Genomic DNA, 15,210 nt, shown 5'->3' on the forward strand with positions numbered 1-15,210 from the left:
CCCCACAAGTTGGTTTGACACGTTAACTATCGCAGACACATAGATGACAACTCGGTAGGTCGAGGTTTTAATTCATCCGGGCATGACAACGAGAGCCTTTCTTGAAACAAATGCGTCGGTTTCATGCTAACACCGTCTAAAACCTAACCTAACAGTCTAGATCAATAAAAAGTTCAAAAATTAAGTCATCAGATTCATAACTAATCGCGCCTTCAGAGATATTTTCATTATCAAACGACTTGAAACCTTTTGAGAAAGATTTCGCTCTATAACTTTAGCTGACCAATAGGATACCGGATGTAGGAAGTTGGTATCGCCCCGTTAACAGCATCTAGCTTCCCCCTAGTACAGTCACATTATAGACATTCGACATTTACCACTTTTATAGACTATCCATACTATCAATCTGAAGATATGTAAAGTGAACTATATAGTGTTTCTTGCAGGATCATTCTGTATTCCGAAAACGATCAAAATGAAAATCTGATAGATAAAGAAGCAAAATAAAAGAACTGGAAGCACAAATACAAGATCTTCTAGAAGATTTTATATGATTTCAATAACAAAGATCTATACTATGACTATGATTTCGGAATTTAGAGTTCATCAAACCTCAAAACAAACTTTCAGCTTCATGACAATGTAAATATTTAGTAACGCCTTCTAAAATTGCTTATTTATAAGCTTTAAAAAAGCAACAACAACGACAATATTAAAATCAAAAAATAACAATTAAACCAACAATAAGAATAAATCATAAATAACTATAATTTCAAACACTACATTTTAAAAATTTCTACCTGGACTACCTGCATCTGATGCTCTTCTCAAGGATAATTCATAAACTCCAGACAAACGATTTGCCTCTGGATTACGATATTGACCAGAGAAGAGATGTTTCAAGGAGCGTGGACCAGTACGAGCATCACGACCATAAATAATCATGCTTAAATCTTTGGTTATGATAGCAGGACGAGCACAATTCTCCAACTGTAATAACATAAAAGAATATTAAAGAATTTAAAAAAAAAATGGTTTCCAAAGAGCCGACTTACCTCCAAATAGGCGCTCAAAGTAATGTAAACAGTTTCTCCACCCTGAGATACACGATTCAAAAGAGCTGAATTATGAAGACTAGAATCCCAGGCAGCCTCAAATCTAAAGAATGAACGATCATCACCGGGTACTTCCAAAACCTCACCCGGAAATAGACCCAAAGACAAAACACAAGAGTCTTCATCATCTTCCGATGACTCAGGAGTATTGCGTATACGTCCCACCACCAATTCACGAATATCTTTCCACTTAACCTCAGGTGTAGGCTCATGGACAATGGTTATGCGTATACGTCTTTGAATGCCTTGATGCAAAAGGAATAGACCACGGCAAGGAAGATCATCGCTATGTTCAACAACCTTTGGATAAAAGTGAAAAAAAAAAATGGAAAAATCCGAAAAATAATGCTGATGGCGGATAAACTTACCGCTGGCACATATTCACCATTGGGTGCTAATTCACATATTTCAAACCATACCAAAACATCATGTTTCGCCAATACCGTAGAGGATGGAGGACAAGGTAGTGGACCAAATTTGGGACTACGTACTGGTTGCGATATCGGTATACTTGGTGGTAACATGCGTCTTGGTGGTGGTCTGGAAACAAACTCTTGTTTAGCATCCTTATGCAAAGGATGTGTTTGATAATGACCGAATACTTTAAACATAATCGGTTGAGTTTTCAAATACTCAATGAAAGATTTCGTAACGGGTACAGTTATCTGGGGAGTTAGACCAAAAGAGAAATATATTAAGAAGTTATTGTAGTGCTGCAAAATTCAAAAGAAACTTACATTTTGTACATGATAGAAACCCAAACGATCACCAGCCGAATTCTTTACCGGTTCAGTAGAGAAAGCCTCCTCATGGCGATGTAAGAAACTAAAGATTTCTTAGGTTACTAAAGTCTAATTTTTTTATATATATTTCCTGATGACAACTTACTTAAACTGACAGAATATATCGGCATATTCGGCACCAATACCAGTGGCCTGTAGAACCGTAACACGGAATGTAAACTCTTTGCCCACTTGCAAATGTTCGCCTGGTTCATCTTGTGTTTCCTGGCATTCAGAGGCTGAATTAGAATCAATACCACGTCCAGAATCTGCATCTCCAAGTTCTGATTATTAATAATTTTTGAAATAATAGACAGACGAATAAAATTGAAAGGGGAAACAACATGTTGGAAGAAACATGTTTAATAAGGTTGGATTTAAAAAGGGATTCATAAAAGTGAACAGGGTGTGTATTGCTATTCGGAACTTACAGTTCCAGATGAAACTTTGGAACTATCATTACCAAATTTACACAAAAGAATTTTCAAATGTAGACTTCTTGTGATTACTTGACTTCATCACAAAGTAAAGGTTTCCGATTTGGACTTTTTCCGATTAATAATCTCAGTTTTCTTTCTTAATTCTTTTCCACACCCTTTAATATAACGTTCATATGTACATAACAGATATCTTTCAAACGTCACTTACCTTCTAATTTCGAATCCATGCCACCATTGTCAATATAACGTTGAACATCATCTTTCTCATTCAAAGCCCGATATTTGGGTTTAGCATCATCCTCATTGAAAATCAAACGAGCCGATTGTTTAACACCATTATTAAAGTCCAAAGACTCCTCATCCTTAAAAAAGATAAAAATCAAAATAGAAATAGAAAATTGATCTTTCAAAACCCATTTTCCGAAAATCTACTCACCAAAACCGGTTGTACAGCTATACGCAAATAACCCCGTACATCACCTCTCTCATTAACAATGGCCACTTTATGGACCAATGGTACGGGATACAATAGATTACTGAGATAAACAAATGATCTGCCCACCATACGGAACCAGGGGAAACGATCATAGAAGGGATCACCACCAGTTAAAGACTCAACATTATAATCGGGTGAAGTGGGACTAAGTTCAGCTTCATTGTGATACATTTCACGCATCAATTCAAGACGTTGTCTATAAGTGCGAAAGAAAATATGGACATATTATATATTTGATTTTAGGTTTGGGTTCAAATCTCTATATAATTTCAATATCTAGGTAATATATTTGGACAGACATATAAAGCTTTATAAGAATAAACAAAAGTAAATGTACGCGTGATTTAGAAATTATTTAAAAAATTATAAAATTTTTGTAAACAAATTAAATCTGAAAAAAGCTAAATTATATCAGCAAAAGCTATAGATAAAAACTTATAAGTTCGAGTTGTGGAACTCGTTTAGTTCCCTAATGAAAACCTTTGAAAACGACAGCTTTATGGGCATAAAACTTAAAACTACAGTATTGTTCGCAAGGTTAGCATTTTAACTAGACGAATCCACGATTGTCTTTGATTAGGAATCTTTTTAAGGCATAAACGTTCTGAATTTGAATGTTAAGTGAAAACTACAGTACTGTTCGCAACTTAAGCATCTCAACTAGCCGAATGTAAAGTAACACTTTGAAGGATTGATCAGTCTAAAACATTCATGAAAGTTGGCCCATGATTAGAAATCTACTAAAGGAATAAAAGTTTTGAATTGAAATTTATAAAGCTGCTAGATCACAGCTGCTACATAACAGATCAGATATCGTCAAGATTGTATAAATGAATAGCTTTCCAAACTACAACTCGCATCCTTAGACCGTCGAGCATTCCTCAACACACCTCGAACGTGTGAAAGCACGTTCTATCCCAATTTAGTTGACACTCTGTCGAACTGATATGGATTCGTAGAAGTGTCGTGAATTATATTGAAAATATCAACATAATATTGATAAACCCTCGATTCCAAAGCAACAATATGTGACAGTAGTTGAAAATAAGACCTCTCCGATGATTGTCAACTAGCATACAATGTAATATTTCAAACATAAATCGCGTGGTCCGCTACATTTTCCGAAAGTAGTGATGTCAACATAATCTTGATAATCGCTGGATTCAATCGCAACTATGTGTTACAGTAGTTGAAATTTTGACCTCTAGGATGTGTGTCATTAAGCGAAATTGCAGGGAGGGAAAACACTTAGGCTTTCAAATGGTCATTTGCAACATTAAAGCAAATACCAATAGGATATGGGGTCTATATAGAAATCTCAGATACTGAAATATACCACTGCCATCCTATATTCCCACGGCAATTGGATCTCCGTTCTGGTATGACCCAATCGGATAAATATTAACAACTGTACCACAGCTTTATCAATCGGAAGTTTTTTTTACCACAGGGAGGAACTTTCAAGAAGCAAAACTTTTGCAACAACAACAACAACTACCGACTACTAATTACAACAATAGCTTTCAGTAGGAAGTCCCAGATATCACGGAAAGGATTGCAAATCATTTGCCAGAAGGTTATTAGGACGGTATCAGATGATGGGTATCCTTCTTCATATGGGTACCATGTCACTCGGAAACAAAAGAGCAAATGTTTTCGCCATTAAGGCAAGGAAGTTAACCTTATGAATGCGAAACCGTTCGACGCAACTAGGAATGAATTAAAAACATAATCGAAAGAATCCTATAGGCCCACAACTATAGAAAATTTGACCACTGTAAAGCATGCGAATAGGACAATGAAACCCTGGAACACTTTCTTTATCATTGCCAGACATTTGTCAAAATTAAATCCAAATATGTTATTCCAGATACTAGATCTCTCAAGAACACTGTTGAGAAAATTCTAAGGAACTACACCCAGGAAACTGAATTTTAGAACATAGATAGTAATACATTACATAAGAATTTCCGAATATTTTCCATTTCAAGCAGCGCACAACAGCATCGATAGAAGTTTTTCTGCGGATCTAATGTAGTAACTATTCTCCTTGCAACATAACCTAAGTTTAGGATAGAATGTCATTTCCAAAATTGTCCTAATGTTCAATGTTTCAAGCTTTGGCTTTGGTTTGATCGAGAATTAGGTGATCTCAATATTGATCACTTTGTGATTCTGAATGTCAGTGATGAAAGAAGAAATGCTTGTTTAGTTCTAAAATACTTTCCAAGATTCCTCAAGAAGCTGTCAGGATCATTGAGTTTTTAGAGTGGAAATGCAGCAAAATTGCTCAGAGTCCAAATGGCTTTAGTTTGGTAGAGAATAATGTGTCAATAATCTCGAAAATCAAGGTTTCGTAATAGAACCTATACCGTAGTAAACAAGTGAATTTGAACATTATAGTAAAGTTGATATTAAATATGATTTGATATGACAATTTCAACTTAAGCAAAGAAAAAGTTTTAGCGAAAATAAGCAAAATATAAGTGTTTATAAAAATACTCTACAAATTAGATTAATCCTCAAAGGCAACGATAATAATTATATTCATATAAATATAAATAAAAAAAATAGCAAATATTAATAAAATACAAAATTAAAAGAAATAAATCATGCAATTGTGAAATGTTAGAAAAAAAAAAGGAAATTTCAAAATATTTCAATAGGTTAAAAGAAATTTAAATGAAAATGGACATTGACAGATTAGTAGATTCATTTAAAAGACTATTGTGTCTCATGATCGGAAATGTTGAAGAAATTTTTGTAAGAATTTTCAAGCTTTTAAGGTGACAACCGAATTTTCTCAAGAATTAACATACGAACTAAACTAGAACTGAACTAGAACTGATGTAGAATTGTACTAGAACTGAACTAGAACTGAACTAGAACTGAACTAGAACTGAACTAGAACTGAACTAGAACTGAACTAGAACTGAACTAGAACTGAACTGGAAATGAACTAGAACTGAACTAGAACTGAACTAGAACTGAACTAGAACTGAACTAGAACTGAACTAGAACTGAACTAGAACTGAACTAGAACTGAACTAGAACTGAACTAGAACTGAAATAGAACTGAACTAGAACTGAACTAGAACTGAACTAGAACTGAACTAGAAGTGAACTAGAACTGAACAAGAACTGAACTAGAAATGAACTAGAACTGAACTAGAACTGATGTAGAACTGTACTAGAACTGAACTAGAACTGAACTAGAACTGAACTAGAACTGAACTAGAACTGAACTAGAACTGAACTAGAACTGAACTAGAACTGAACTAGAACTGAACTAGAACTGAACTAGAACTGAACTAGAACTGAACTAGAACTGAACTAGAACTGAACTAGAACTGAACTAGAACTGAACTAGAACTGAACTAGAACTAGAACTGAACTAGAACTGAACTAGAACTGAACTAGAACTGAACTAGAACTGAAATAGAACTGAACTAGAACTGAACTAAAACTGAACTAGAACTGAACTAGAACTGAACTAGAACTGAACTAGAACTGAACTAGAACTGAACTAGAACTGAACTAGAACTGAACTAGAACTGAACTAGAACTGAACTAGAACTGAACTAGAACTGTACTAGAACTGAATTAGAACTGAACTAGAACTGAACTAACCTAGGACAGAACTAAACTAGAACTGAACTAGAACTAAACTAGAACTGAACTAAACTGAACTAGAACTAAACTAGAACTAAACTAGAACTGAACTAGAACTGAAGTGGAACTAGAACTGAACTAGAACGAAACTAGAACTGACCTAGAACTCAACTAGAACTGAACTTGAAATGAACTAGAAATGAACTAGAACTGAACTAGAACTGAACTAGAACTGAACTAGAACTGAACTAGAACTGAACTAGAACTGAACTAGAACTGAACTAGAACTGAACTAGAACTGAACTAGAACTGAACTAGAACTGAACTAGAACTGAACTAGAACTGAACTAGAACTGAACTAGAACTGAACTAGAACTGAACTAGAACTGAACTAGAACTGAACTAGAACTGAACTAGAACTAGAACTGAACTAGAACTGAACTAGAACTGAACTAGATCTGAACTAGAACTGAACTAGAACGGAACTAGAACTGAACTAGAACTGAACTAGAACTGAACTAGAACTGAACTAGAACTGAACTAGAACTGAACTAGAACTGAACTAGAACTGAACTAGAACTGAACTAGAACTGAACTAGTACTGAACTAGAACTAGAACTGAACTAGAACTGAACTAGAACTGCACTAGAACTGAACTAGAACTGAACTAGAACTGAACTAGAACTGTACTAGAACTGAATTAGAACTGAACTAGAACTGAACTAACCTAGGACAGAACTAAACTAGAACTGAACTAGAACTAAACTAGAACTAAACTAGAACTGAACTAAAACTGAACTAGAACTAAGCTAGAACTAAACTAGAACTGAACTAGAACTGAAGTGGAACTAGAACTGAACTAGAACGAAACTAGAACTGACCTAGAACTCAACTAGAACTGAACTTGAAATGAACTAGAAATGAACTAGAACTGAACTAGAACTGAACTAGAACTGAACTAGAACTGAACTAGAACTGAACTAGAACTGAACTAGAACTGAACTAGAACTGAACTAGAACTGAACTAGAACTGAACTAGAACTGAACTAGAACTGAACTAGAACTGAACTAGAACTGAACTAGAACTGAAACTGAACTAGAAACTGAACTAGAACTGAACTAGAACTGAACTAGAACTGAACTAGAACTGAACTAGAACTGACTAGAACTGAACTAGAACTGAACTAGAACTGAACTAGAACTGAACTAGAACTGAACTAGAACTGAACTAGAACTGAACTAGAACTGAACTAGAACTGAACGAGAAACTGAATGAACTAGAACTGAACTAGAACTGAACTAGAACTGAACTAGAACTGAAACTAGAACTGAACTAGAACTGAACTAGAACTGAACTAGAACTGAACTAGAACTGAACTAAAACTGAACTAGAACTGAAAAAGAACCGAACTAGTTAGTTAGTTAGGATGTAGTTACATTAGACCAAAGAAGTTCACATAAGCCTTTATCGGACATGTTTTGTAACCAGCGTCCCTATTTGGAATCGAACTCGGAACCTCCGAACTGACAGACTAACAAACTTTCAACAGCCTTCCAGAGGCAACCTCCTTTAGATAATATTCTTTATGATTACTTCTGATTTCTAGATCGGACGATCAGACAAACTTTAGTTTTGTTCCTAGGAATCAAAATTTACTTCAAAATGCTTGATCAATTTTTATTCTGAACTTCTTTTTCTCATTCTTTTTTGAAATTTCCTTTTTTTCTCTCTTTTAGATAAACACCTTCAGATGCTATTAAGACATTCATATACACATTCAAATATATATATATACAAATGTGATTCAAAATTATATATAAAGATAATTATATTTTTATAGATATATAAAATATAGATGTTATATATAGAATATTGTATATAGAATTTAAAGAAACCTCGAAAAAATGAAAGCAAACCTAGAAGGCATAAGATTTGCCAATGACAAACGGGATGGTGAACTGTTGTTTGATTTCGATAATATGGATTTTGTTGTCGCATTAACGGTTGATTGTTTCGTTGGCACTACAACAACATTTTGTTGTCCCAAATGACAATTTCTAGTTAATTCTTGTAAATTATAAAGACCACTTTCATATAAATTAGCAGTAGCTGAGGATAAAATAGCAGCTGTATTATTATTAGTATTAGTAGCATTAGAATTTGTCGTAGTCGGAGTTGTATTAGTTGAAGTTGAGGCGGTGTTGAAAGTATTGGAAGGATTCAGAGAAATACAAGAAGAATTTTGTAATTGTACATCATTTAAAGCTGACGTATCATAGAGCATTGATGATGGTGGTGATTCCACATTATAAATTTGTCGCATCATTTCCAAACGATAACTATTAATTAAGTGTGTGAATTTGTGAAATGTTAAGAAAAATATATTCAACTTTGTTGGTTTGTTTTTTTCAAATAAATAAAAATTAATAGAAGGAAATGTTGAAAAAGAAATAAAAAAAATTTATAAAATGAAAGTTAATGTTTAGAATGATTGAGAAACAAAAGATCAAAAGAAAATAATGGAGCGTGTTATGGTGGTTTTTAGAGTTTTGGAAACGGATTTGTTAAATGCTTTTTGAAATGTTGAAGGGGGGGGGGGTTTCAATTTGTACTATTTGGTTTAAAAGTTTTACGATCCAATTTTGTTCTGATGTGTTCTAATGCGACATAGAGTCCGGGAAAATGATATTCAAGTCAATTTATATACCGTTGAAAAACTTTTCATGTAAACGCCGTTTCAAAAAAAGAGGAACTGAAATAGAGTCTAAATAACCTAAAAAGTGCTCTTCACAGATCTTTATACTTAAAATATATCTAAAATCTACGCAATTTCTTGTCAAAGTAACGGATTTTTAGGCCTTGAAAACTCAAACTCGATGTTCTTCTTATGGCATCGGTGAAAAATTCGAAAACTGTAGTTCTACCCATCTACAACCTTCCTTAGAAACTACACAATGTATTTAAACTTTCTTTTTCACCTAAAGTCTCATGGAGACCATGACAGACTTCCCAGAGTTAGAGTTTCGGGTCGTAAGGATTGCAGATCATAATCATCGTGAAAAGACCATTGATCTCTACAGCGAATCTTTATATCAAAAACCCACCATTGCACTGACAAATCAAATGATTCTAATATAGAATCTGAATGAAGTTTTGAACCTATCATAATGACAAATGCTGGTCGATTGTAGCGTTATTGCCATACATATCTTGGATAGTTATATCACAGAGATTTGGAATAGTAAGAAACAGTTTTCAATAACTTTAAAATGATGCCATTCCTGCCTCCTTATTCTCCTTTTTCAGATGGCCCAGAATAATACACTTCTCATTGCAGCCGATTGAGTCAAAATGTCGAATGTAGATCATTATCATAAGATTTCATTCCGTTATATGTCCGATATTCTATTGCGTATTTGTCCAGATGGTTTCCGTTCGCTTGTGATATTTCTGTACAATTCCCTTTTTCCCTCTAATGGAAAGATTTAGATGCAGGATTTCCGATGTAATGAGTTGAACTTTTCGCGATACTCAAGGCATTATGGTGGTTGATACAACTGTCCTAAATTTGATGGTTTGACCCTGTATGATAAGGAGAGATTGTCTAGATAACGAACGGGGATCATTATTATGAGATAACTAGGGCAACTACATCTTACTGTATTATTGTCCTTATTGCCCAAGCTAATAGATGGCAAAGTTTATCCATTATAATTTGGATGAACTTTCCACGCTATTATAAAGACTCCAGGACGACATATCAATGAACATAAGCCGATCTTCAGTTGCCCAAGCTCAAAGAGTGTAGCACCAATAATACCCGAATCAATTAACAGCTATATGATCTGATATTGCCCAATTCACTTCCGGTTATTGTAGATTGCTCAGTAATTGCGTTTGTCACTCCAAGCCTTACATATGCCTTCATATCCTCCTTTCTCGGAGACTCCCAATGATGGGAATTATAAGTGGTTCAGAAAAATGAGCTCTGGATTTCAAAGTAATGCGTCTAGAGGACGTATTTAGAATAACACGATCAGAAAACGTTCTGCTCTGGGTCCCATATTATAATGTATTGCTCTCCAGATAGTTCTTTTTCGCTTCTCACCCCATACACGGACTTTTATTGCGAATTCCTTAACTGGTATCGAGAAGCAATTTATACTTCGTTTTCTATTTCGTAAGGTTTAGAAACAGTAGTTTAAACTCAACAAATTTTAAGAAGAAAATTAAAAAGATACTCAATAGACTTCTACGTTTTTACTTTCTTTTCTCATCTTGAGCGGTTAATCCGTGGGATTTTTGTGAAAGCAGTTTCTCAAAAACGTAACTTGGTATCTTTGTGGGAATGAGAAAGGAGAATACATGACTTCCTCTCTAACCTAGACTATTTGCAATTGAGTCTATATATTTATTGTCTTGACATTATCTGGCTATATCAGGTTGGATATTACGGCTTCAACAAAGAAGCCAACAATAGCCATTTACTTACAAAAGACTGTCCCGGAGGGGATTTGAACATGATGCTAAAATCAGAACGTTAAAGGTGGAACTTCAAACTTAATATCGCAGAACATATAATGGAAGAGATGTACATATCTGAAAAGTGTTGGATCTAATGCTAAAATCTGTATGAAGTAAGTGGAACTTGAAGACTTGATATACATTTACTCATAAAAGAAATATCTAGCGATATCTTTAGTTCGAACAAACAGCACAAATGTCCTAGTGGTCATTTAAACGGATCCGATTATACAATTTTAATGCGTTGAGGTCCAACACTAGAAATCGCGCTACTTCTACTGAAGTAGTCCTTAAATCCATTGGTGTTGGTGAAGTAGAGCAAGCGGTTTAGTTGAGTATATTAAGGGGGAGGTGTATTATGAAGAAATCGCGCTACTTATACTGAAGTAGTCCCTTAATCCATTGGTGTTGGTGAAGTAGAGCGAGCGGTTTAGTTGAGTATATTAGGGGGAGGTGTATTATGAAGATTCTGACCTCATGTTCGACATATATTAGGGACGTCACAGTCTATGCTGAACTAGTAGATGTTAGATCTATTGCTCTATCCCGATATTAGTTGTAAAAGAGCAACTTTTGTTTTCTGCGCCTGGATTTCTTCTACAATAGGCGGAAAACGTCCGGTGACATTCCGGTATAAACTGTTAAGTCAGCTTGACATTATGTTTTCTTGACTGGAAGGACTTTCACTTCCGCGTGTAGATGGTGCTCAGAGGTTATTTGCACGCATCCCATTACAGTCTGTATGACAGCACTTTGGCAACAGGAGATTCTTTTTTAACAATCCTCGATCTAGTTTGCGTTAGTCCTTAGTATTAAGGACCTTTTGTAGAGATCAAATTTAAAGAAAACTATAACATCTAACGGTAATCAAATCAAAACTAATCGATTGAAACTATCGGACTATTACATGCCAAACTTAAGAAACTTTTAACTGAAATTAATAAAATTCTGAAACCTTAAACCACTTAAAAACTTAAAATATACAACGTTTATTAAGGGAGAGGGGTTATACATCTAATGGGGAACTAGACACGTAGTACTAAATTTTTAATTAAGAGTTAAATTTTAAATAAAACTAAAAAATATATAGAAACTATAAAAGTTAACCACCATGCACGTTCAAAGTTAGTTTGTAATGGCTATACAAAAACAAAAGCTTTAAAGAATTAAAAATTAAAAAGCCTTTGAGGTTTTTTTAAAAATTTAATGATTTTTGGAAAATTTTTAATAAAATTTAAAAAACAAAAAAAGAACTTAACAAAAACTTTTTGCACTTTTCTAAACAAAAAACAATGGGTGAGTGAAGAAAAACCAAAACTATTAAAACAAAATTAAAAGAAAAGTTTTTGGGGGGGGGGGGGGTTAACTTTAATAAAAGCTTTAAAAGAAAACTTACCGCAATTTCTCCAAAGACCAATAGTGAGTGGCGCCATTTTTGGTATCAGTTACCTCTACGGCCACCAAAGTCTTGGACACGGGAGGTGAACCAAACTCATCCTCAGTTTGCAAAGGTGAAACGGCCGAGGCCAACTCAGGCGGCAAAGGAGAGTAGAGAGTATCGGTTAGTAGAGTAAACTGGAATTGAACTTTCTTTTTCAATTCCACAGAAATGGCATTAGCCTCTTTAAGGAAGATGGCATTGCCCCAGAGATCATCACGCAAAGAGGTGAATTGATGATAACGCCATTTGCGGAAGGCCCAGGCAGCCAAGCCAGCCTCACGGGCAGTCCAGCAAGATTCATAGGGAGGATTGGCTAAAAGAGAAGAGTAATAGAGATATAAACATTGGAAAAAAGTAAAAAAAGAAACTTACAATAAACTTCCTCATCCTGCAAGTCCTCAGGAGTATAGCTGCTGTACATGGACATGGTCATGGACTGTTCTTCTACCTGCTTTTGCAAAGCATCAATGCGGGCCTCATAGGACTGAAAAGATATTAATGTTAATATTGGAGCGCACAACAGGCCCGATAGTGGCCTAGGTGTATTTCTTCGGATTTGATGTAGTATACATCCTCCTATCAACCTAACCTAACCTAATATAGTTTTTGGGTTTGTTTGCAAAATCTTTAGTTAAAACTTACTTTACGTTGCTCCTCAAACTCTTGATCGGCCTGCAATTTTTCCCTTTTATACTGCTCTTCCAAAACATCCAAACGCTTTTGCATTTCGGCCTTCAAATCAATACCCTGCTTCTCTAATAACTCACACTGAGCGAAATTCCAATCTACTTCCTGGGTATCACATTTCTCATTTTCATTCTCTGCATTCTCGGTGATTTTCTCACGTATTTCACGAGCCTGCTCGGGATTAGTAAAACGGAATACATGATTCTTGCCCAAAATAACACGAGAACCAGTACGTAAAATTTCCGGTTCCACTAATTTGCGTCCGTTTAAATAACCAAAGCATCTTTATGGGGTATTAGAGTTACCGCATTATTACGATTTTCAAAGGTGCAGTGCTCTTTTAAAATATGTGAACCGGAGAGTTGTATGTCTTGGGGAACATTAGCCTCATGGGTGCCCAAGCGAGTAATGCCATCTTTTATATAGTAGAGTAGACATTCAGATAGATTGGGATCTTCATTCAAATTAACTAAATGAGGAGTTTTCTTGGGAGAGAAAACACCCACAGTTATGCCATCTTCTTTAACAGCCACGCCCATTTCGGCAAAGACCGCTTCACGTTGTAAGCGTATTTCTTCGGTACGCTTAAGTTTTTCTTCCCAGGTTTCGTTTAATTCTAAAAAAAAATGTAATAACAATTGAACTCGGTTTCTGCCGCCCCTTGGCACTTTTTACACCCTAACTTACCCGCTATCAATTTCTCACTAGCCTGCAATTGATCTACGGCCATTTCAGTGGTAGAACCATTACGATTACGGCCATTAGTGGGCGATTTCATATTATTCGCCCCGCCTCCTACACTGCCCACCACAACACCGCCTCCTCCACCACCGCCATTTTTAATTTCATCTTCTGCAAAAATATTACAAAAGTTATACAACCGTCAAAATAAAGGTTTCTATAAATAATAGTTTTAATTGCGTTTTTTGGTGGATTATTGTACTAGAAAAAAGGCACTTAATATATACACTGAAAAAAAAGCGTTACCAATTAATAAAACTTTAATATAAAGACAATACACAATTTGTATAAAAAGGACAAAATACAACATTTAAAAAGTTTTAAAAATGTTTATTAAAATCGATTTTCATTGAATATTTGAAGAAAAAAACACACGTTTTCTATGAAAAGCTTTTTAAGGGGCCTTGGAAGTATGGCCAAGACGCTTAAGAAGGGCCGGGAAAGAAAACACTTATTAAAACTTTCAACAGATATTGATATTCTATTACAATGGGAATTGGTTGGACAGCATAGGAACACTTTTTTATGGGATAGAAACCATGGAATAACTTTAAAAGATCTCAGCAAAAAGAAATTGGGAAACAACTTTGATTCATAAGGTGTTTAGTTGGTGGAAGGAGTAACACAGAAATAAATATACCAAATAGTTTTTCTTGTTTTAGAAGAGTTACAGCTATATATATACTATATTAGTTTCGTCAGAAGCGTATTCTCCATACGTCTACTATCCTGTTGAGTTGCAGGACCATATTTTCGAGTCTAACTTCATCTTTCGGAAGGATGATCCCACCACCATTATATGGGGGTTTTTCGAAAAACCAAAATAGTATAAATCATGCTATAAACTCCTTCAATGACCTCTCGAAGTCCTCAGGTATTGAAGTAGCGAAATTGGTTGACAATTCCCACAACACCAACAACCTACTAATTGTTCAACTTACTAGAAGATTGGTAATTGCAGAAAAACAGAAGAAAGGGACTAAACAAAATGCGGTTTAGGCATTTTAGCGCTAAAACCAAACCCTAAGAACTGATATTTTCCTAGGAACTGCAATGATCATATTGAGATTCAGTTTGACAGCTTTTAAGCTTCAAAAGTTCATGCCTGCATCTGTATCGATAACTTCTTTTTGAGCACACAGAAATTTATAAGCCGTTTTACATTATAGGTCAAAAGGTTACTCATTCTATTATATAGCTACGATTATAACATATTCACAAACCAAATGATGGCTCTAGTTTCATTCGTGAGCCAACAATGTGTTTTAATAATTTTAAACCTTATTAGTGAACCTTTTTATAAGCAATAATAAAATAATTAATTATACCTAAAAGCAACATAAATAGCTGAAAAATAAAAAATTAAGTGAA

General features: G+C 34.8%; 1 protein-coding gene across 1 annotated transcript in view; it reads right to left on the reverse strand.

Moving 5' to 3' along the window:
- LOC119607421 (kinesin-like protein unc-104) overlaps positions 1-15,210 on the reverse strand; it is a 59,566-nt gene that overhangs the window by 22,409 nt on the left and 21,947 nt on the right. Inside the window, 13 exon segments of the mRNA XM_037961313.1 lie at positions 801-990; positions 1,056-1,415; positions 1,484-1,780; positions 1,853-1,940; positions 2,004-2,181; positions 2,546-2,699; positions 2,774-3,029; positions 8,363-8,785; positions 12,367-12,724; positions 12,784-12,895; positions 13,054-13,373; positions 13,376-13,714; positions 13,786-13,950. Of these exon segments, the coding sequence (XP_037817241.1) occupies positions 801-990; positions 1,056-1,415; positions 1,484-1,780; positions 1,853-1,940; positions 2,004-2,181; positions 2,546-2,699; positions 2,774-3,029; positions 8,363-8,785; positions 12,367-12,724; positions 12,784-12,895; positions 13,054-13,373; positions 13,376-13,714; positions 13,786-13,950 (3,240 nt within the window).

This window comes from Lucilia sericata, unplaced genomic scaffold (assembly GCF_015586225.1).
Source record: "Lucilia sericata isolate MDLA Ls3-8-SP2 unplaced genomic scaffold, ASM1558622v1 Contig000692F_arrow, whole genome shotgun sequence".
Taxonomy (NCBI): domain Eukaryota; kingdom Metazoa; phylum Arthropoda; class Insecta; order Diptera; family Calliphoridae; genus Lucilia; species Lucilia sericata.